At 37.6% G+C, this 23,236-nt stretch overlaps 1 protein-coding gene across 6 annotated transcripts in view; it reads right to left on the bottom strand.

Annotated features, from left to right (window-relative positions):
* The window catches only part of CTTNBP2NL (CTTNBP2 N-terminal like), a 593,921-nt gene that overhangs the window by 138,952 nt on the left and 431,733 nt on the right, over positions 1–23,236 (bottom strand). For all 6 annotated transcript variants that reach the window (XM_044076951.1, XM_044076955.1, XM_044076953.1 and 3 more), the window contains exon 3: positions 1,738–1,968. In XM_044076951.1, coding sequence (XP_043932886.1) covers positions 1,738–1,968 — 231 coding nt within the window. The remainder of the gene's footprint in view (positions 1–1,737; positions 1,969–23,236) is intronic.

Here is a 23,236-nt window from a genome sequence, read left to right as displayed (position 1 = left end):
AGGCCTTTCCAAAGTTTAATGTAAGCGCTTTTGTCTTGACCAATGTCAAGACTTCATCAGACCCTGATCAAGTTTGTGTCTTCAGTTTGTGGTTGTATATAAAAGTAGTTTTAAACTTTATTACAGAAAGACTACAAGAATTATCCATACTACACATTTTTCAAGCTTAGCTGAAGGGATTTATAAATGTGAATATTGTAGTATGTGTAGATATATTTTAGAAGGGTCTTTCATTAATTTAGAGCATATTAGTTACACCATACCAGTACCTGGAGTTTTTAACTGCAACTCTAATGAGTTAGTGTATATATGTATTTGTTCTGGATGCATTGCTTTTTATGTAGGGATGACCAGTAGTAGTTTAAAAGAAAGGATAAGAGAGCATGTTTATGCTATCAGAAAAAAAAGATAGTAGGAATTCCCTCTATAAACACTCACTAGAGTGTCAAGTTTATAAGAAATTTATTTTCTTAGTTTTAGAACCCATATTTAAGGACTTGTGTGGTGGCAATTATACGAATAAAACTGAACAAAGAGAAACACTAAGGCAATTAAAGTTAGGAGCTGACAAAACTACTGGATTAAATGATCGAATAAACATTAAATGTTTTCTCAAAGAAAAAAGGAGGAAAATTCTTGACTTATAAGTTGATATAATGATAGTGATGGGACAGGAATTTCATGGATTAATACAATGTTTTCAAGTATATATGTTTTTTGTATGAGATAAAAACGTTCATTAACATTTATTAGGATTAACTGTTTTATTAATGTTTATAAGCATGTGATTGAATTGTGGATTTTTACTGGTTGTTAGTTTTTATATACACGTGCGTGCTTTTCAATGTTAATTGTTCTGATAAAGTCAGTTTTAAGACAAAAGTGAAGAATAAATTTGTGCTACGCTAAAACTGACTTGGTTTTTCCTCCAGCTGCTGTGATAAAGTGTTTTTTTATTTTATTGGTTTTAACAGCAAAAATACAGTTTTTGATGACAGACTTCAGCAGTACAACAAAAACAGCTTTAGAAAACAAAATATGTCACCCCCCCCAACCCAGGAAGCCAACATACTCATGAAGAGCAGACCTTTGTGAGAGGGAAGGAAAGATATGACAAAGGGGCTGGGGAGGACAACTTGTGTCAACTGACATGTGATGGATAAAGTTAAAAAAAAAGAGGGGAATGGAGAACTTCCTGATGAAGGATGTCTTCTGAGCAACATTCAGTAGCCGAATATTCGCTTTAAGTTGTACCTGCTGAGTGACATTGTTTAAAAAAATTCTAAGAACTCATATTTACAGTACACACTGTTTACACTAATTTGCTTATGTAAGATTATTCTAAAGGTGGCAAAGAGGTGCATTGCTTAATGTTGCTGCCTCAAAGTACTTTGTTCTCCAATTCATTTCATGTCTATGGCTGCTTCCACATAGACTCTGCATGTCTTCAGAATGCCTGTGAGAGTTTTCAGTGTTATATCTCCAGTTTCCTTCTACATTTCAAAGACATGTAAATATGTAAACTGGTGATGACGCAAACTGCTGGCTGTATTTGACTAGCATGCTTATGGATTTCTGTATGTTCTGCAGTTGACTAATAGCCTATCCAGGATGGATCCTATTGTACACCTTTTGTTTGGACAGGCACTTTTTCTCCATGACACTGAATTGGATAAGTGTGTATAGAAAATGGATGGCTTCATTAAAGAACAGTACAAAATATCTCCTAAAAATTACCTTTCTGTGTCTACTTTCTGCAGCAGATAACTGGGCCAGCATTCTTTCTTGCATCTTCCTGCACTGGGACATCACTGCCTTCAGAACACCCAATGGGCTGGAACAGACTGGCTTCTTCTCTTCATTATTGTCAGCATGAAGCTTCTCATGATCTCTTTGCAAGGCTACAAATGGGTCACTAAGATTGTATTTTCCATATCGTTCTTGAATAAATTTTTCTTTTTGTTGAGCCTGAAAGACAAAAATGTGAACCCATCAGCATACATAATGTCACTTTCTACTTTAGTATACTTCATAAGACAAGTACAAACAGCCAAATGCCTAAACAGGAGAGTGAAACAGCTCACTGGTCAGCATAAAAGATCTTGTATTTTTTTAAACAAACACACAGGAGACAGCTAACTAAATTACACCAGACCACTTTATTCTGGTGACGAATTATCAAACAATCCATCCTAACAGATTTAGCAACAGCTCTATGGGAATCTGCCCTTAGGCTGGTAACAGAACAGAAGTTCCTCAAATGTCACAGCCATACAGATACTGAGAAACAGGCATATGTATACACACAATGATGTCATGGCATTCCTGTGGTGAAGAAGGGCACATAATGGGAAACAAGAAACCTTTTCATAAGAAAGGTACTCAGCAAAGCATAATTTCTTATGACCACTCCTGCAGCAGAAAAATGATGTACTTTACTATACAACTTCATTGCAAGGAATACAGTACAGTACAGAAATAGGTTGCCAGGAAAGCAAAATCTTGGCACAATAGCAGCCCACTTCTCAAGGCTACCGTAAAAGACCACATCCTCTAAAGAGAGTGACGTCAATGTTACTATTCATTAGACTGCCTATATCCATGCAAACAAGTTTCAAAAATAAATGTGTCCTAGTGAAAGACAAGCCACAAAAGAAACAGAAGAGCAGGTTGTGCAAGACAGACCAAGACTGTGATTTCTAAGGAGGTAAGCTTACTTAGACTGAGCATGCTACAGAACATAACCCTATACCAAAAGTGAAATCTACAGTTAAATTATAAATCAGGAATTAATGCTTCAAAAAGAGGATGATGCAATAATAGTGAAGAGGAAAGCAGGAAATGACATTTAACAAAATAAATGCTGTTCCCTGTTTTTGTAGGTATGAATTCAAACCAGGGGGAGCAGTCTAATTTATGGTGGCACCATGAAGAGCAGCAAATTACCCACTCTGCCACCCCCCAAGATTAAACAATGTATTTTCATCGTGCAATCTAAAGAAACAAACAGAAGGACTTTCTTGCTGCCTTTTACTTACCTAGTTACCTGTCTAAGTGAACCTCTTCCACTATTTTCAAGGCATGCTACTGGATAAACTGACAACACTCTAACTGCCTAGAATGGGAATCCATCCTGGATTGGTTCTATGGCTTATGTCCACTATTTGCTGTTACAGCCATTGGCTCCCCATGACCCTGAATATGAAACAACAGGTACTGGAAAATGAATTAATGAAATACAAAATGTTTTCCTTTGATAAACTGTGTTGACAGTGAAAAGTTTTGTACTTATGCTCTGTACATGTTCTGCTGGTGAAATCAATCATGCTAGGTTAAAGACAACCCTGTCCAACATCTTCACCAAACTTTGGTGCAAATTTGAGTTAAAGGTCTGCTTAAATGAATGGTGACACCCACAATGCACACCTGTTTTCCAGGCAGATAAAGTAAAGAAAAACAGTTCACATCCACAGTGCATACAGTTGGTGTCCTAGAGCAGAGCATGATGGCAAGATGATCGTGGTCGGTTTCATGAAAGCTGATTTTGGGATCTGCAGTTTACAGAGAGGTCACTGTTAACATGGCTGCATTACTGAATATTTGTTTAGTTTGTAGATGCAGTATTGTAGCCTTAAAGTCAAATCACAGAGAGCTATGATTATAATTATTGTTTCTATGTATGATGACACTAATCTCTCTCTCTTGCACCTGCATGGTACTTATTCTTTCTCATGTGATTGGGGGGGGGGGGGGCTATCCCTTTCCATTTTTTGTGAGGCTTTTATTTTTTGGTTCTTAATTTGTAGTTTCAATGTCATTTTTTTTCACGTTCTGACATCTTTGATTTTAATGTGTACGGATTTGTTGTTAAAACATGAATTATGATGGGGAAATCAAACTGTGATTGGGATGTATTGCATACCCCCCTTTTGAGCTATTACAAATGGAGAGAAGTTCATCTGGGCATGTATCAGTGGCACAAGTAGCACATTCACCTTTGGTGCAGAAGGCTGTGGGTTATATTCTCATGTCAGGCAGATCAACTGTTGATGCTGCACTCCTGAGTGTGCAATCCTTCAAATGAGATGTTAAACCAAGGGTTCATCTGCTTGGGTTGGTGGTAGCTCAAGTGGATGTAAAAGATCTCATGGCACTTGCCAAAAAGAGCATGTGTCCTTTGTTTATAAAAAGCATAAAATTTACATAAACATACATATTTACTATATATATATATATATATATATATATATATATATATATATATATATATGTGTGCGTGTGTAAACACACACACATTCATTTGTCCGAAACACATTTCGGCAGTCGTACGGTTTTGCGACTTTAAATGTCGAATCACAACACTCTGAACATACAAGAGTTCAAAAATGGTAATTTCCATAATGAGATTCAACCATTTTCAAAATCAAAAAAGTTACATACAGCATTATGCAGGGGGACAAATCCCCTCTGCACCCTACACCCCCCTACTTTAATATACAAACTTTGAGATCGCACTACAGTGAGGGAAAGGATTCATTTCCAGATCCCCACTATAGTGCAATCTGCACCCAAAATGCCGACTTCAAATGAGCGAATGCCAATGTGCATTTGCACATTTGAAAGTCACACCTTTTGTTTTTCGTAATTTCGGAGATCTAGAGGTTGTACTTTTGCACTTTGGTGAATCGTACAACCTCCGTACGAACAAATTAATGTATACCACACACACACACACACACATATATATATATATATATATATATATATCTACATTAACAACACATAGTCTTATTAACAATAAAAAAAGAAAGTGTTCTCAGTTACGAGATCCTCATTCAATTTTCCATATCCAAAATCGCATCCTTTTTAACATCGCTAAATTCCATTTTTCATTAAACAAAATATCCTTAACTCTGACTGTTACATTTTTCACATTTTCCTTTATAAAAAAAACATACTGAATCATATCCATATTTAAAATTTGTTTATATTTTCAATTCCTTCTAAATATTTTACATCAATGATTTTTGTATGCTAAGTCTTCATAAAAAATCTTGACATTCAACCATTTCTTTACATCTTCCCAAACTAGCTTGTATTGTTGTAGTTTTAACTTTTGGTAATTCCCTCCATGGATATACAAACAGTGTTTGTTCATAACATTATTATACCATTTTCTTCTATCATCTTTTATCTCATCAATTTTTATTTTTCATGAGAAATTTTTCTCTCTGTATTTATTTCATAATTAGTCCATAGCAGCTTTCTTTTATTATTCCAAACATACAACCATTCATCTATACTTACATTTTAATATTTAAATAGTAACAAACTATTATGCTTCAAATTTTTGTAATATTTTAAATCTAGTGATGATACATAAACTACAGGATTAATCAATCCTAAACCCCTTCTTCTCTATTAACATATAATATAGCTGTCTTTACTGGGTTCAATATAGAGCCCCAAATAAATGAAAAAAATATTACAAATTTCTCTTTCAAACAAAAGAGGTATACTAAAACACAGATACAATGTTCTTGCTAAAAGAATAGAAATGAGCACATAAACTTTCTATTTAAAAGACAATCTAAATGTCTTCAAAAATCTACAAACATCATTCATGTTTTCAATTTTTTTCTTTCCATAACTGCAGTGTATTCTCCTGTTTTCCAAAACATACCCCAAGCACTTTTACATTTAAGTTAAATTTAACATTTCCCAACATACCTTCACAACTTAATCCTTGACATTTATATTTATTCATAATCCTATTACATTTAACATTACTTTTTAAGCTACACATATAGGAAGCTAGACAGTTAATTATATTTCTAAGGGGGCTATAATCTGAGGAATGTTTGGATCAAGGGGATTTTGGCCTTTAGCCTGGTTCCAGGCACAAAATCTTTTCCATTTGTCTGAATAGGTTTTCCTGGTGCTGGGCCTCCTGGCCTCCAGAATGACATCCATTACAGCTTTGGATAGGAGGTGTTGGTTGACTGTTTAGGGAATTTGCCATGCAGCCAGGTTTAAACTCTTGAGCTGGCTGTGTAGAATTTGACTGTCTCACTGGGTGAGCAGGTGAGGAATTTGTGGTAAAATCCATGGTGAGTCGTGGGCCATGTTCTTTAGAATTGGATACCAGTGCTGGCGTGGCCAGTCTGGTGCAATGAGCATCATTTGTGGCCTCTCTAATCTGACTTTCAGCAACACCTTTGCTAGAAGAGGCAGTGGAGGAAAGGCATACACTGTTAATGTTTTCCAACTGAATGAGAGGGCGTCCACTTTCCAAGCTTGTGGGTGGAATGTCCTTGTGCAAAATTTTTGAAGTTGGTAGTTTTGGGGGTTGGCAAACAGATCTATGTCTGGGCGTCCCCATTTTTGAGTTATCATTGCAAATACTTGTGGATCCAGTTTCCACTCGTGGGGATCCATGATGTTTCTGCTTAGGTCGTGTTTTTCTTTCCTTGCAGGAATTGTGTTTGTAGTTGAACTTGGTAAGACAATGCTGTGTTCCACAAGTTCATAGCTTGCCTGCATAGAGGGTAGGAATATGTGCCCCCTTGCTTGTTGATGTACCACATTACTGTGGTATTGTCCGTCTTTATCATTAGTTGTCCTGGGTGTAAGAGGTCCTTGAAAGCTGTTAGGGCATTCTGTACTGCTAGCATTTCCTTTTGATTGATATGCAGATGCCTTTGATCTGTAGTCCATTTACCCTGAATGCACTTGTCCTGCCATGTGTGCTCCCCAGGCATAGTCCGATGCATCTGTTGTTATAGTTTGCCTGGCTGTGGGTAAGGTGAAAGGCTGACCCTTGTTGAGGTGACATGCCTGTGCCCACCACAGAAACTCCTGTTCAAGGCAGGGAATGAGTGGCATCATTTTTTCCAAGCTGTGGTTGTGCTGAGTCCATACGCTTTTCAGGTACCACAGTACTTTCCTCATATGCATTTTTGCAAATGGTATTAGTAGTATGCAAGATGCCATGAATCCCAAGGCCTGCAGAATCTTTCTTGCAGGGAGTTGGGTCTTTGTTGCCATTATTTTGAAGTATTGAGTCAGCTGTTGTCGCTTGTCTGGCGTGAGATAAGCCATCTGGGCCATTGTATTCAAGCTGGCACCCAGGAATATTATGTTTTGTGAGGGTACTAGTTTTGATTTCTTTTTGTTTACTTTGTACCCTAGGCAACTTAGAAGGTGTTTGACAAATGCCAGATGTTTTAAAAGAATGTCCTTGCTTTCCGCTTGAATAAGGCAGTTGTCCAGGTATGGGTATATTTGAATTCCTCTTTGTCTGCAGTATGCAATTACGGGTGCCAGGCATTTTGTGAAGACCCTGGGCGCAGTAGATAAGCCAAAGGGCAGTGCAGATAATTGATAATGGGTTGAACCTGCAATGAAGCGGAGGTATCTTCTGCAATTTTGTCTGATAGGGACATGCAGGTATGCCTCCTTGAGATCCAACGTTACTAGCCAAGTCTTCTCGCCCAGCATGGGAAGAAGCTACTGTAATGTTAGCATCTTGAATTTTGGTACTTGCAGATAGGTGTTCAGAATTGAAAGATCCATTGGATCTCCATGCTTTGTCCTTTCTGGGGACTAGAAAGAGTCGAGTAAAATCCTTGTCCTTGCTCCTATGTAGGTACCTGTTGAATGGCTCTCATGTCCATGAGAGCTGTAATTTGTTTATGTGCCTCTGCCCATTGATTTGGTGGCAGGTTTGGCATTCCTTTTTTCCTTGGCAAGGTATGAAAGTGGAATCTGTATCCTTGAGAGACAATGTTTAGGACTCATTTGTCTTTTGTGATGATGTGCCAGTTGTCTGCAAAAAGTGCTAATTTTCCTCCCAAGGGAGCTGCCAAGAGAGATTTGCTTGGTAGTTGGAGGGTTGAGTCATTGTGTTTGCCTTCTGCTAGCTTGGGGCCTGTCTTCACCTCCTTTCTGGGTTGCAGCACCCCATTGGCAAGGTTTGTAAGGGCCTTGTGACTGACCTCTGCCCCTTGGGTGTCTGTATTTGCCCCTCTGTGGTGTCAGAAGCTGGAAAGGACTAGTTTTTTGTTGGCCAATTTCTGCTGAAACGAGGGGGTTGTACCTGTAAAAAATCCTTGACCGTCTGCATAGACTTTGCCTTATCCTCCATTTTCTTGAAAACCTCTTCTGCTTTGACACCAAATAAGACATCCTGCTGTAAAGGTGCATCCAATAATTTTGCTTTAACATGATCAGGTATGGTTTTGTTCTTTTAACCAAGCATGTCTACGTATGACAGACCCAGTAACAGCTGCTCTACAGGAAGCTTCCAATGAATCAAATCCACATTGTAAAGTATGTTTGCCCACCTGTTCAGCTGCAGGCAACAGATCCTGCATTTCCTTGAATTGAGACTGTTCAGAATGTGTGCTCAGACATTAGGAATTGCTGATATTTCAGCATGTGAAACTGACAATTTAATGCTCTCATAGCCAGAGTAGCGGAGGTGTATATCTTCTTTCCCCATCTATCTAGGGCTCTGGAATCCCTTTCAGAGGGTACAGGATTTTTAGCCATAGAGGCTTTAGCCCCTTTGGGACCCTGGGAAATTGCGGGCTTTTATAAAGGAATTTGTGAGAGTCAGGTACTCTGTAGTATCTGTCTGGTTTGGCTGGAGCAGGAGGTAGGGAGTCTGGATTTAGACTAGACTCTAAGTAAACATCATCCACAATATCTAAAACTGGAGGGATAGCAAGCGGTCTGTGCTGGGGTAGTAAAAGGAACTCTCAGAGCCTTTTCTTAGAATCAGAGTAGCCTTGGCCTTCCCACTGGAAATGTTCCCTCATGGTATGTAAAGTTTCCCCAAAGGAGTAGTCTTCAGGGGGAGATGCTGAGGGAACAGAGTCTTCAGCGTCAGAGTCTTCATAAGGGGGAAAAGCGTAATCCTGTTCCTCAGAAGAATCTGAGGAAATAGAAACCTGGTCAGAGGAAGCATAATCCTCCACTTGTCTTGGCCTTTTATCTGGAGGGGGATGGGAACCCCTGATTAGGGTAATCAAATCTTCAGCCATCTTAAGCATCTGTTTCTTAGGCATGGGGCCTTGAGCTGGAGACTGGTGTACAGTCTTTTTTGGTTTTAATGGAGTTTTAAGCTTAGCATAAGATTTAACAGTGAGTGTAGTCGGTCTGAAGACGCCTTCTGTAACCAAAGGCGTTTCTACTGCACTAGGATCACCTTCTGCTCCGGTGTCGGAAGGGCCTACAGAAGATGGCTGCAATGGCCTAGTACACTCCACTTGAGAATCTGAAGCTGTCTGGGGTTACAATTCCACGGTCGTCAGGGGCTGCGTAGGCACCTCACTGAAAACCGGAGAACCGGCGACAGGCCCAGCAGAGGCCTCAGAGTCTGGCTTGGTTTTAGGCTGCCTGTCCTTATCCTTGAGTTTTTTATGCATGCCGGTCGTTGGCTGCTCCGACGGCATGATATAATAAAATTTTCTACCAAAGTAATGTCGTGCGAAGTCAAAACTGCATTTCATACTTCGTTTATTAAACCTAGCACAAAACTGACAACCTGTGATGTCTTGGTCTGGGCCTAGGCAAGGAATACAATAAGAATGGAAGTCCTTATGAGGTATTTGCTTCCCACAAGAAATGCAATTGTTAACTTTTTCTGACATCGGACTGAGGCAAGAAAAGGTTCCCCAATGGGGTACTTAGCTTTATTGAAGACTTTGGACTGAAATTCAATTCGAAAATCTCAGGTGTCGGCCGACCAGCACTTGCAAACTGCTTCTGCTTTGGGCACCGCGTGGCAAGAAAAACTGAAGAAAATGGCGTCAGATGCCTCTTATGTACCCCTGGTGCACTGACGTCAGGGAAGAAGCGACAGCAACCGACGCCGGACCAAGACTTTGGAACTCTGGTCGACTGCGGGACCACCTAACGGCAAGATAACCCAAGTGTGATGACTGCAGCAGGGTAACACGATGAATATCTGTGGGGTGTGCGGATGCCCTGTAAGCTAGACATTGATCAGCCCTCAGCAATTTACAGAACACTGAGTAGAGAAAAAGGACGTTAAGGCACTCTGCACAAGACAGGTTTGTTATGCCTTGTATTCTTTTAATACGGAACCTCTGAGGTCCCTCTAGTTGCTGCATATGCCTAGTCAGGTTCATACGAAAGGGAGCAATGTACTCTATGATTGGTCTGATAAGAGCAGAGTACAGTGGGATAATGACCTCTTTGGACCTACATGGAATGCCCCTACTTATAAGTTGTGCCACATAAAAGGATTTCCTCAACACTGTGGCCATGTGGTAGTTGAAGGTAAGGCTACTGTCTACATGCATACCCAGATCCCTGACCCTGATACCAGTCTTCCTCGCATCTATTTTTAGAACGGTTAGTAATGGGTGATCTCATGTGTTATAAACTTCATCATTCTCCATGCTTTGTGGCTCATGTTTCCAATGCTTCTCAGCTACTTTGATATTGTAGTGTTTGTACAATCCACAATGCAACAGTCTTTTCACTTTAATGTTTCACTTTAATGTGCCTTCAGTATACCATCCCTTTGCCATGAGGGTACTGTGTAAGATGTATGCTATCTTTTTTTAATTTCTCCAAGTCCTTTGGGTTTCTAATGCCATGACGGGAATGGACCCCATTCCTAAGTCAAAGTACGATTAAAGTTCATGAAATTAGTATTGTTTCAATCTTTGATGTCAGCCAGAAGTGCTATTCGCAGCAACCTCAATGTGCCCAGTAATGACTCCTGCAATTCGTATGGGGTTACATGTATTGGCAACATGTCAAAATATGATTGTAGATTCTTTTTTATAAGACCTGTTGCTCCTACTACTATTGGAAATGTCTGATTATCTTTCTTCCACATTGCTCGTTTCTACCTGCAAATCCCGATATTTTAGGATTTTGTGTCTCTCTGTATGCAACACACTGCAGTAACTTGGTGTGGCAATGTCAATGATCAATTCAGACACCAATACTATAATTTTTACACAATCCCCAATGCAACAGTCTTGCCACGTTATTATGCCTTTCAGTATACAGTCCTTCTGCCATTAGTATGTCACAACCAGCAATGAGGTGTGCAACTGTTTCCAATTCACTTTTACAAAACCTACATTTGTCTGCTTCTCCCACATGTTAAATGGACTTTGTAAACCAGCATGTACATAGCCCACTATCTTGGGCCGCCAATATTAACCTTTCATCTCTTGGTTTGAATTTCTCTCTCCTTAACCATTCCTGCATTTGTTCCTGATCAACATGAGGTTCTTCCAGAAGTTTATTTGCAACTGCATTTACAACATTTCTTGCCTTCCCATCTGGTCCTTCACCTTATATTCTTTCTTTTGTTTTATCTACTTCTGGTTTGAATTTCTTTCCTGCTTGACGCCGATATGCTTCTGCTAGATTAAGCAGAGAAGTCATCTTAGATTTTTTTCCCTCATCTTTCAAAACTTTCACTATGTTTGGGTCTTGTGAGGTCAATAGATATGTGTGGAATCCTACAATTGCAGATCTATACATGTAATCAATTTCAAGGAGGCCCATTCCTCCTTTGGAACGGGGAATATATAATCTTGGTATGCACTGATTTTTACAAATCATTTGGTGAGCATGAAGCATCCTTCATGTTTTCCTATCTAATCTATCCATCACATTTGGGGCAGTCAATCACTCCTAAACTGTAAGTTAAGACAGGAAGAGCAAATTGGTTTTTAGGTTGGATTTTGCTCCTAGACGTCAACGCTGTTTTCAGGATTAATTTAAGTCTTCTAAAGTATTCTTTACTAAGTTTTATTGGCATTTGTTCATGTGTTATTGCTGATCCTTCATCAATTCCCAAATATTATATCCTCACTCTTGCTCAAGTTCTTTTATATCACATTCTTGTCCCAAACTGATGTTTTCTTGGTGCTACAGTTTTCCTGCTTTAAAGGTTGCTTTTGCACATTTACCAAGACCAAATGACATTCTTATATCATCTGAAAAGGTATTGACAACTTGCAGTTGTTCTTTCAGTTCCTCATCTGATGAGCTATACAGTTTTAAATCATCAACAAAGAGAAGATGAGAAGTCTTTACACTTTGTTGTTTTCTAGGAGACAAATTATAGCCATGGCCTACGAGCTTTTAAGTAGACCGCTTAATGGGTTAAGGACAAGGCAGAATAACAGTGGTGGCAATAACCCTGGAATATCCCCCTTTGAATTTTTATCCCTGGAATAATAATTTGTCCTTTATCATGGCTTAATTGCAATGTGGTCTGCCACTATTTCATGGTCACTGTAATGTAGTCAATTAGTGTAGGGTGTATCTTATACATTTTTAAGCACTCTTTTATCCACAAATGTAGGATACTATCAAATGCTTTTTTATAGTCAATTCATGCTATACTTACATTCTTCTTGTTTTTACAGTTCTCCACTATGACTTTATTTAACAACAAATGATCCTTTGTGCCATACGACTTTCTTTTATTGCCCTTTCGTTCTACTGCCATAACTGAGTTTTCTTCTAAATGACTATAAACTCAGTCGGCATCAATTCCAGTGTATAATTTATACGTTCTTGGAAAGCAAGTTATTGGTCTATAGTTTTTAGGGTCGCTTGCAGGTTCACTCTTAAGTAGTAGAATTGTTTTCTCTGTTGTTAGCCAAATTGGTGTCTGTTCAGGGTGTGCACATAAATAGTTCTTACTCATAGCTAAATCTTCGTGCAAGGATGTTAATACTTTTAACTAGAAGTTAGGTACTGCATCTGGGCCTGGGGTTTTCCAATTGGAGGCTTTTCTTAACTTTGTTTCAATTTCTCTGGCTGTTACTTCATCCCATTTCATATCCTGTACATTTGAACTTCTTATTCTTTCTTTTACTTTTTCTGTCCATTTAGCATCTTTATGTTCCACAGGAACTTCATGAATACTTCTCCAAAATATATCTATTTCTTCTTTTTTTGGTGGTCTTTCAATTCCTTTACCCTTATTTCCCAACTCTCTATAGAACTTTTTTGGGTCATCAATAAAATGCTTATTTTGTACTTTTCCTTTATATTTATCTGTGTGTCTTCTAAGTTTTTTCCGCCTGTGCTGAGATTTTTAACTTGTTATTTGTGATAGTGCATGATAGATCCTGGTCTCTTCTAATACTGCACATTGCTTTTATTACTTCTATCTTTTTTAGTATTTTTTTTAATCTGTTCCCTCTTCTATATTTTTCTAACAGTGACACTTCTGGTCTTAATTGGTTTACAGTTTTCTCTATTCAATACTTCCATGATGGTATTCGATTTTTCCCCTTCCTTTCCCTCACGACCCTGTGTTCTTGCAGTAGGACTTTTTCAGTTATTAATTTAGCTGCACAGCAATATATCCTGTCCTAATTTCTGTGTTCATTTGTTTTATCAAACATCTGACTTTTTTGGGTTTTACTGACCTTCTGCAGCAGTCTATTTCTTTCATTAATCTTAACATGTTTATCTGTCTCTATTAAATCAAGCAACTCTATTAGCTTGATTTCTTCTAAACTGAGGGCATGTTTTTTTTTTTTATTTTCCATTTCCTGCGGGCATTCTATAGAAAGTTCTGTAGGATCTTCCTGTGGCACATTCTCTTCAATTTCTTCCTGTACCATCCGTTGCTCTGTCATATGGGAACTTACTGGCCTATCACTCCTCAACATTGATTGAGTTTCCACAGTTTCCTGCTCCTTCCTTTGCTGTCTAGCTTCAAGTGAATATACTGATTTCCTGTGGAAAGCTCCAAAATATCTTCACATGGCACCTGCCCAATTGCTTCCCATTCCACTGATTTCCCCTTAATTTGGATATCCATTGCTCTATCCTGTTGTGGTGCTTTCACTGAATATTTCACTTCGACAGCCATGGTGGTGCAGCGGTAGTGTTGTCGCCTCACAGCAAGAGGTTCTCCTGTTAGATTCACGGCTGGAGCGCTTTCTGTGTGGAGTCTGCATGTCCTTCCTGCGGTCGAGTGGCATTCAAAAGACATGCATGAATGGGCGTGCCTTTGCTGAAGGTTGGGTGTCGAGCTGGCACCTTGGCACAGTGAAAATCTACTGCCAATCATTAGCGGACCAGAATTCCGCTGTGGTGACCCCTAACCGGGAAAAAGCCGAAAGAAAAACAACACTGAATCTTTCACTTCACAGGTACTCCATAAACTCAGCCTCCTTTTCTACTTTTCCTCTTAGTCTTATTTTTTGTATTGTAAAGTTTTCCATATCCAGATTCATTTACCTGTATTTCCCTTCAAGTATTTTTGGTGCTACTCTTTGTATTGGTTAGTTTTGCTTTCTCCTTTGCATAAATATTACACCATATTAAATCTCTTTTTCTTTCTCATGTCCGTATTTCTTCTTCAGATGTCACCTGATTTTTCTGCTTCTCCTTACTTTGTGGACTCGCTTCATCTTGCTGTGATGTAACCTGTGTTTGGCCTTCTACACCAAATCCTTCACTTTGCAGGCATTCCATAACTTCACCTTCTGTTTTTAACTTCTGCTTTATTAATCTTTTCTACATTCCCTCTTTGTGATATTATTTTCTTTACTGTGAATTTTCCATATCTGGATGCCTTTGCCTGTATTTCACTCTGAATATCTTTGGGACTGCTTTCTTTATACTGACTAACTTGGCTTTCTTATTTGCATAAATATTGCACCATATCAAATCTCACTTTCTTTCCCATATCCATATTTCATTTTTACACTTTTCAAAAATGTCTAGGTTTTGTTGTTTATATTTTTGCACTTCCTCAGATGCTTCTTTTTTCCAAACAGATCAAGGGTTCTTGATCTATATACTGTTTGTTCACAGATCTGTTGCTTTATTTTATTTATTTTACATTTGTTGACCAGGATAGTCTGACTGGATGTATGTCCATTTTCAGCGGAGGCCCGGGGAGAAAAGCTCCTCATTAAGACGATTTACAAGACAGAAATCTTGACCATATACAATACAGATAATGTCAGACAGGTAAAACATTTCAAATACAGGAACATTTACATAGCACTGTTACAGTAACATACCCGACTAAATAAGTTAAACATTTTGAGTAAAAGGATTAATAAAACATTTTTTTTTACATTGTTTATAAAGTTTACCAAACCTTAGGAGGTGAGCTACTACAGTAGGAATTAATAGAGAATATTACTGAACATAAGGCTCAAGTTATAAAGGTGTTACATCACACACCTTCAGTAATCATTACCCTATTTTTACCACATGGAAGGCACTTAAAATGTAATGTCTGGAGTGTTTAGTAAAAGCAGCTTTGTAAAACTAAACTTGCGTTAATTTCAAAGAAATAGTTGCTTCATATTCTGTGCGTGCCAGTTACTTTATAATTAGTTAAAGGCAAATAAAGGCTGATGATAACCTTTGCTGTACTACCAGTTTGTATAATTGCTCCCATCACCACCACCTTCTTTTGGCTATTCTCGGTTAGGGGTCGCCACAGTGGATCACCTGTCCACTCATGATTGGCAGTGGAGTTTTTACGGTGTCGAGTTGCCAGCCCTGCGCCCAACCTTCCACAGAAGGCACACACAAGCACGCACTCACGCCTAGGACCAATTTAGAGTGTTCAATCCACCTATAGCATGTCTTAAAATCCAAAATCAAACTGAACTGATCCTCCATAAAAAAAAAATCTGCATCCTTCATAAATCAGCATTACCTCCTTTTGGGCTCAAAGTAAATCCAGCAAATAAGTCCTTTAACATCACTATGTCTCTACACTCGGAATCAGAAATAGATAAACCTACATACAGAATTAATCAAATTTTTTTCTTACTAAAAAGCAAATATCCTTTTTTATTTTCCAGGTCATTACACATGGCTGTTTTTGACATACCCATGTAGTTAAACAAATGGACACCGGGTTGTGAAATGTGCTTTTGTTTTCGGAATGTAAACTGAATTACATTCCTACACAAGAATGCAGAGTGAATTCTAAACTCATGCATTCCACAGCTTACATTCCAAGATGAGTATTCTATAGCCTAAGAGATAAGGAGACATTTAAAAACTCAAAGAATGCCAGGAAGATTCAGCATTTCTTACTATTTCTTACACAGGGGCAAAACCTGGGAAGCACAAGTACATACACAAGAGAAGACCAGATTACCAAAAATCTATTAAGATAAATATAAAAATACGAACATCTGGATTGCATGAATTTTTTAGTCTCTTCTTTGGGGGGAGATTTTGATGCCCCTACTTCATATTCTACAACACACAAGTGTATGTATGGGTCTCATGGCAATACTACAGAACAAAACTTTTCTAAGCCATTAACTGTAAACAATATTTTTTTTATTCTTTCGGTGGTGCAGTGGTTAGCATTGCCACCTCACAGCAAGAGGTTCTCTTGTTCGATCCGCATCTGGGGTGCCTTCTGTGCAGAGTCTGCATGTCCTCCCTGTGGTCGGTGGGTTTCCTCTGGGTGCTCCGGTTTCCTCCCACATCCCGAAGACATGCTATAGGTGGCTTGGACACTCTAAATTGACTCTAGGCGTGAGTATGCCTTCTGTGGAAGGTTGGGCACTGGGCTGGCAACTCGACACCGTAAAACACCACTGCCAATCATGAGTGGACATGTGATCCACTGTAGCAACCCCTAACTGGGAAAAGCCGAAAGAAGAAGGTGAAATAACTAAATTCCAAAAGCTACACAAATCCATTCTAAAATAACTTTAAAAATCATTCAGTATTAGTTCTTTAAGTTCAAAAATACCCTTCCCCCATAAAATGGGCTTTACTGGAGAATAATGAACCTTCTGGAGGCTAAAAAAAAACTTTACCACTGATATCAAACCTCATCACACCCTAGGCAGTCCATTATCTCTCATTACACCATACAAGCAATTAATCCACCAATCAGATGTGTGAAATGTTTGACTAAATAAGGTCTATCCTGCATAACTCCTGGAATAATCACTTGGTTCCATGGCATAAACACTGGTTTACATGAGAGAAACTTATTCCAGTGTCAAGTGTTTTTACAACATGTAAATATTTTACGTTTTAAAGTCTTTGATAAACTTTAGTAACCATGGCCTCAACCTTATGTCATTCAATTTCACAATCCTTGCATTACATGCAAGTCTCACTGCAAGATTGTTTTCTTTTTCTTACTCTGCTAATACTTAGAACCCTACAGCTTCCTTGGATCAGTTCTTGCACAACTTTCACAGCATAAATGAAACATTCATGGTAAACAGCTTTAATGCTTGCCAGGGGTGAGATTTGAGGTTTAGGACTTAAACATTCCTAGAGTGGAGATTTGCTCCTTAATTTTCACCTCACTGAGGTATTACAACAATAACAGTACCAGTGTTGTTGGGACTTACTTTTGTCAATAACTAAACTCACTAACATATTCTGCTTACTTGGTCCCTATATGACAGTACATAGGCAAAAGGGCAAACACATCTAACAACTGCCAACCTCACTTCACGCTTACAGAAAGCAGAGGAACAGCCACAGCAGAAAAAGGACAAGATACATCTTTGTCCCCTTTTTGTATGTTTTGGAATAAGGTGAACTGATTCATAGGATCAGTCTCAAAAAAAGCACTACAGTACAAATTGTCATCACTGACCTCATCAAAATGCTTCCTAATCTCAAACTGCTTGGCTTAGTGTGTTATTCAAAACAGCTTGTCTGCGCCCCAGATTTCACACATGTATACAAACTCCAATCTCACAAAAGGACATTCTTACAGAAGAGACCATTTTAAAATCCTATCAGTTCTCACCTCAATGGGGTTTTGCAAGGAATGCCCATTGAAAACCTGTGGACTGCAAGTGTGATCCTTAGAACAGTGAAGCGTGAACGGGGGAATATACACTAATCTCAAGAGTATTTACTGTACTACAAGCTACAGCATTCTTGAACTTTTTACATACAAGTAGACGGAGTGTTGGGGGTGACACCAAGTATAACATTCAAGTTTAACCATTTCTGTTACTTGTGAGAACTGTACTAAAAATTTTTACAGTATAAAACTGAAAGTAAAAAAACTGAAAGTACTCTATCTAGCACATCTAATTGGGAGCCATTCAGTAGAATACAATGTTCTAAACTGATGTAAACAAGAATGTTGCCACTATAATCTACCCACCCCAAAAAGATGCATGGAAGGCTTCACCCACAATAGCTCCTCCCATAATCTCAAGACTTATTCACTCATGCAAGGAAAATATATATAAATCAGTTAGTAATAAAGGCAACTTCCATTCTTTCATCTTAGTACAAGGTTCTGCAGAAAGTTGTGATGACAAGTAACATTCAATTTTGAGTTCCATGAGTTGCTTTTACATTCCAAACATGGCTTCAGAAGACGAGGGTGGCCACAGCCTTGATAAAATTACAGGTCATGCCATGGGTAGAACTGACTCCGGAGATGCAATTATAGAGTTAAATAAACACTGTAATCAGCCATCATTTTTTGTTAACAGAAGGTTTAAGACAACTATTTGCATTTGCATAGTTTACTAGCTACATAACTAATACGGCCTGTGGAGTAAAAACAGAAGTGTGCTCCATCAGAAATGTTAAAATATATAGAGATAACAGTGCCAGGCTCAAGGTTTTAACTAGGTTTAGCTAGACACAAAAGTAAAAAATTTAGTAGGCAGATGACGCAATTCAGCTAGTGCCATTTGGTGACCTAACTTTGATGCAGTTAAGAATACAAAATTACCTTTGACTTCTTAAGCGCTAGCAAAGTTGAAAGCATTGTAGAACCAGAGCAATAGTTGCAGAGGCCAGAGTTGGGGTGGTAATAAATTGTTTATTTGGAGGTTTATTCCATATTGGCTTCTGTCATCATACAAACATCTGAAACTCAATAATAACAAAAAGGAAAGAGCACTCGGCACTAAGGCAACACCAAATCCTTTAATTTAGCGCTTCCATCTGCTTGTCAGCCTTGACTTCATCAGAATACATCTCATGTCGTTACAACTCAATTTTATACAAAATAATCACATGATTTCAATTAATCAATCAACTATGTTAAAAGCATCCTAACTTTGTCCCTAAAATTCATTGTTTGGATGTTATTTACACAAAGACATACTAACATCAGGGGCAAATAACTCTAATAAAACCTATTAAATCTTAACAAAATTGTACAAATACTCTTCTTTAATCACTGATAATAAAAAATTACTATACTATATTATAAAATTGCATGCCCTAAAAAACAAAATAACTACATTCTTTATATATGAAAATCAGCTTTCAATTTAAGGTAACTGGAAAGACTAACAGTTTCGTTAAGCCCAGGGGGATATGTCGCATTACATTTCAACTGCCACATCAACTCTCGATACTCGCCCCCCCCCCCCACACTGGTATTCCACACGTTCAATAACACTAAATTTAAATCGATGCCCTTCGCGTTCTTTAATATGCTTAAAAGAGCATTCTTGACATTATTCTTACTAATATCGTATAAATGCTGATAAACCCGCTTATTTAAGCTATTATTAGTTTTTCCTATGTAAAAAGTCTGACACTGTTGACAGATTGCTATCTATATAATATTTTTACTATAACAGTTAAACCTTTGTTTCAAATTTACCCGACCAAACTCCTTAATAAACAAAGACTCATTCTCCATCATATGTGGACATTGATTACAATGTCCACATTTTACATTTAGTCCCTTTGGTTATATTAGTTTCCAATAGCTTTTTGAAAATTTGTCCTTCTTGTAAACTACAACAGGATGATCCCCTAATTTATTCTTATATTGCTGTTCTATATCAAATAATGCCCAATTCACATTTAATATTTCTTTGATCTTCCCATATAATGGGCTGAATGTGAGTATCACTGTATGCGAAAATGTAGTCTCAATATTGTCATCCCTCTTGTTGTTATTGATATTACATAGAGTACCTAAAATAGGGGGAAAAAACCCTCCTCCCTTTACTTAACTTCTTGGAATATGGGTTCTATAAAAGGTAAGGGATAACCTCTTGCCAAAAGCATACTTTTTAAAGTTGCTATTTCATTAATAAGTCGTTCTCACTGACCATCCTAGCCAACCTAACACCTTGCCCCTTTACCAAAGACCTTTTGATGAATAGAGTGGGCACTAGAAACATGTAACAATGTATTGGAGTAGGTTGGTTTCCTAAATAGTGTAGATATAAACCTCCCATTAACCACATCTTTAATGATGGTAATGTCTAAGAAATGTACAACACTGTCGTTTACCTCAATAGTAAACCATAGGAAGGATGTACTTCTATTTAGATATTCAAAAAATTAATACAATAACTCTTTACTTCCACGCCATAAAATAGGAATATTGTCCAAAAAAACGACCATAGAAGGAACAATACTTGAACAAATCTGATGAAAAATCTTTTGAAATTTCCCATTCTGCCAAAACTATGTTAGCAATCAGGGATGCACATGAAACCCCCATGGCTATCCCTATTTTTTGCTTGAAATAATGCCCTTCAAAGAAAATGAAACTATTATTCAATACGATGTCCATAACAGTCTGAAACATCAATATTCTAGAATGTGCTAACCCGGAATATTTACATAAGAAAACATAGAGCATGTCAATGCCCTCTTCTTGGGGAATAACAGTAAAAAGATCACACACATCAACTGTAACAAATATCACTTCTTCATTGCACATTTCATGCTGAATTTTCCCATGAATCCTGCAAAATGTGCGGAAATTGTTGTAATATACCCATCAGATTTATATCTACAAACTTGGCCATGGAAAATGTCTTTGATGCTTTTGTGTCTACTATAGGCCTTAAAGGGGGGGGGTCCACTATGGACTTATGAGTCTTTGGTATACCAAAGATTGTAGGTATATGTGGGTTAGACTGTTCCATAAAATTCATCTCAGCAAGTGTAATTTGGTTGTCAAGCAATAGATCAAGAGGTACTACATCAATATGTCTGTAAGCTAGGTTAAATTGATTAACAGATATTTCTTCATATGTTTGACTATATAAATGTAGTAACATTTTGTGAATATACTGTTCTTGATCCATTGCTACCAGACCACCCCCCTTGTCTGGTTTCATCAGCCCAATTCTTTTATTTCCCACAATTTCAAATAGTAAATCACATTCTTCATGGGTAAGATTGTTATTACATATCATATCATTGGAAAAGGCTGTCCTAATCTGTGAAATACATAGCTTGTCATAAATCGGCAAAATGGGATGAAGGGGTAGATTAAAGGTGCTCGTTTTTTTTACATATTTATTGTGGTCCAAACTGTATAAGTCTGGAAACTCAGAGAAGAAACTTTATCATTCTGTAAGAAGTTAAAATAAGCAAAATCACGAAGATTAAAAGATAAGTAAAGGTCTCCTCCTCACTCAGAAGAAAAAAGTCCAATATGTGTAAGCATGTTTTCTACAACTGGTACTACTGCAGCATAGTTCTGCCCTCAAATCAAATTCTTAGGGCCAGAATGGCCTTCACAGGTTAGCATTAACTTAATACAGTCAAGCATCGTCTGTCACAAGCTTCGAAAGGCAGGATCAATATTGTAGTCTGTCCAGCTTTAATAGTGGTCTGAACCTTGCAGAATACAAAAAAAGATCCACCTAGAAGAAAAAAAGAAAGGACTGGAAAGTTTTTAGTCTAGCTGTTTCCAAACTATGGAATTTACTGCCAACTAATATCAGGGACACAACCATCTAAGGATGGACAAACATAAAATATCCTGATCCACACCATTGCTGCCTATTAATATGCAAGGAGGGTGGCCTTAAGAGTACATGGAAAAAGTGAACTACTAACATAGGTTTTGAGGAACACCAGCCCTGCCCAAATAATGTTCACATTGCACTGCTGTAGAACAAATGTAAACTACCTGCTTTCTGGGATTTCTTACAACTGTCTCTCAACAATATATTGTACAGTGCAATCTTACCCAAATGTAATTAAAATCTACCAACTATTTTCTCCGTTCTCGCATACAGTCTTATAGTATTCACAACCACTCAGACACAGGTAGTATACCACATGATTCAATTATTAAAAACTCTTAAAACAAGCCGACTATATCACTTTAGATAATGGTGGTTGTAGCAAAGTTATAATTCTGGAAAAATGCCAGTACCAACAGGTAATAATTTACCAAGTTTGGTAATTACTCTTGTACAAATAATAAACAAACTGCCAGCCCTACAAAACTTTGAAAAGAAATAAAGAAATGAAAATTAAATATACAGACACTACACTGCTGTCAAAGAGATGCAAAATAAAAGGTTTAAACAAAGAAATAAAAAAAACAATATAACAGCTATGTGGTCCTACTACCATTATCACCTGAAATTTTATTGTAATCTATCTACTACTAACTTTTATAACAATTTAAATGTTGCAGAAAACTTGTAGAGAGTTTTCTATACTATAGCTCAATGCCGCCTCTCAGCCTAAAGGAACAGATACATGGGTAGCTGGAAAAAATGCTCATTAGCAGTTATTTACCGAGTACTGTTTCTTATGACAAGCTATCTAAAGTCAGAAAAGTGTTTCAAGATTCACCCATTCCTTTGGAATTCACATTTTCAAAAATAATCATTCTATTCGCAAAATCACTCAGCTCTGAAAAAGTCAAGCCTATTTACAACAACATAACCCTTTGCCAGTAATTAGTAGACTTGTGGGTGGACAAATAAAAAAACAAAACCACAAAGTTTCATAATGTATGCCTACCTACAACTGTTTCATTTTCAGACTACTAGTCCATTTCACAGAAAAAAAAATAACTGCAGGATTCTTAAACAACTTTACTTCTCATAAAATAAAATACTTTTCGCAACCAAACTGATGAACTGAAATCCCATTTATTGCACAGAACTAAGACAACTAAGCGCTTTTGCCTGTATTACATAAAGGCTTCGTCAGAGTTGTCTTAGCATAATTAAACACAGTTTAAATACCATCAATTAAAACTACCCCAATCAATCACAATAACTGCGAAGTCTGCAATAGCAACAGAATACATACTTATTCATGTCAATTCTAAAATTCACTAAACTACATACGCTACTACATAAAATTCATTACATTATTTCCTTTTTCCTACTTAAGGAACCAATTCATGTCTTAATTTTAAAAATGGTTTTAAGGAAATAAAATCATTCAAGCCGGGAACTACTAAAGAATTTAAGTGCAATTGTCAGATTATTTTGCTTCTAGGAGA

The sequence above is a fragment of the Protopterus annectens genome, chromosome 7.part0 (genome assembly GCF_019279795.1).
Source record: "Protopterus annectens isolate FY-2018-M chromosome 7.part0, PAN1.0, whole genome shotgun sequence".
NCBI classification, from domain to species: Eukaryota; Metazoa; Chordata; order Ceratodontiformes; family Protopteridae; genus Protopterus; species Protopterus annectens.
This window is presented reverse-complemented; position numbering and strand designations above follow the sequence as displayed.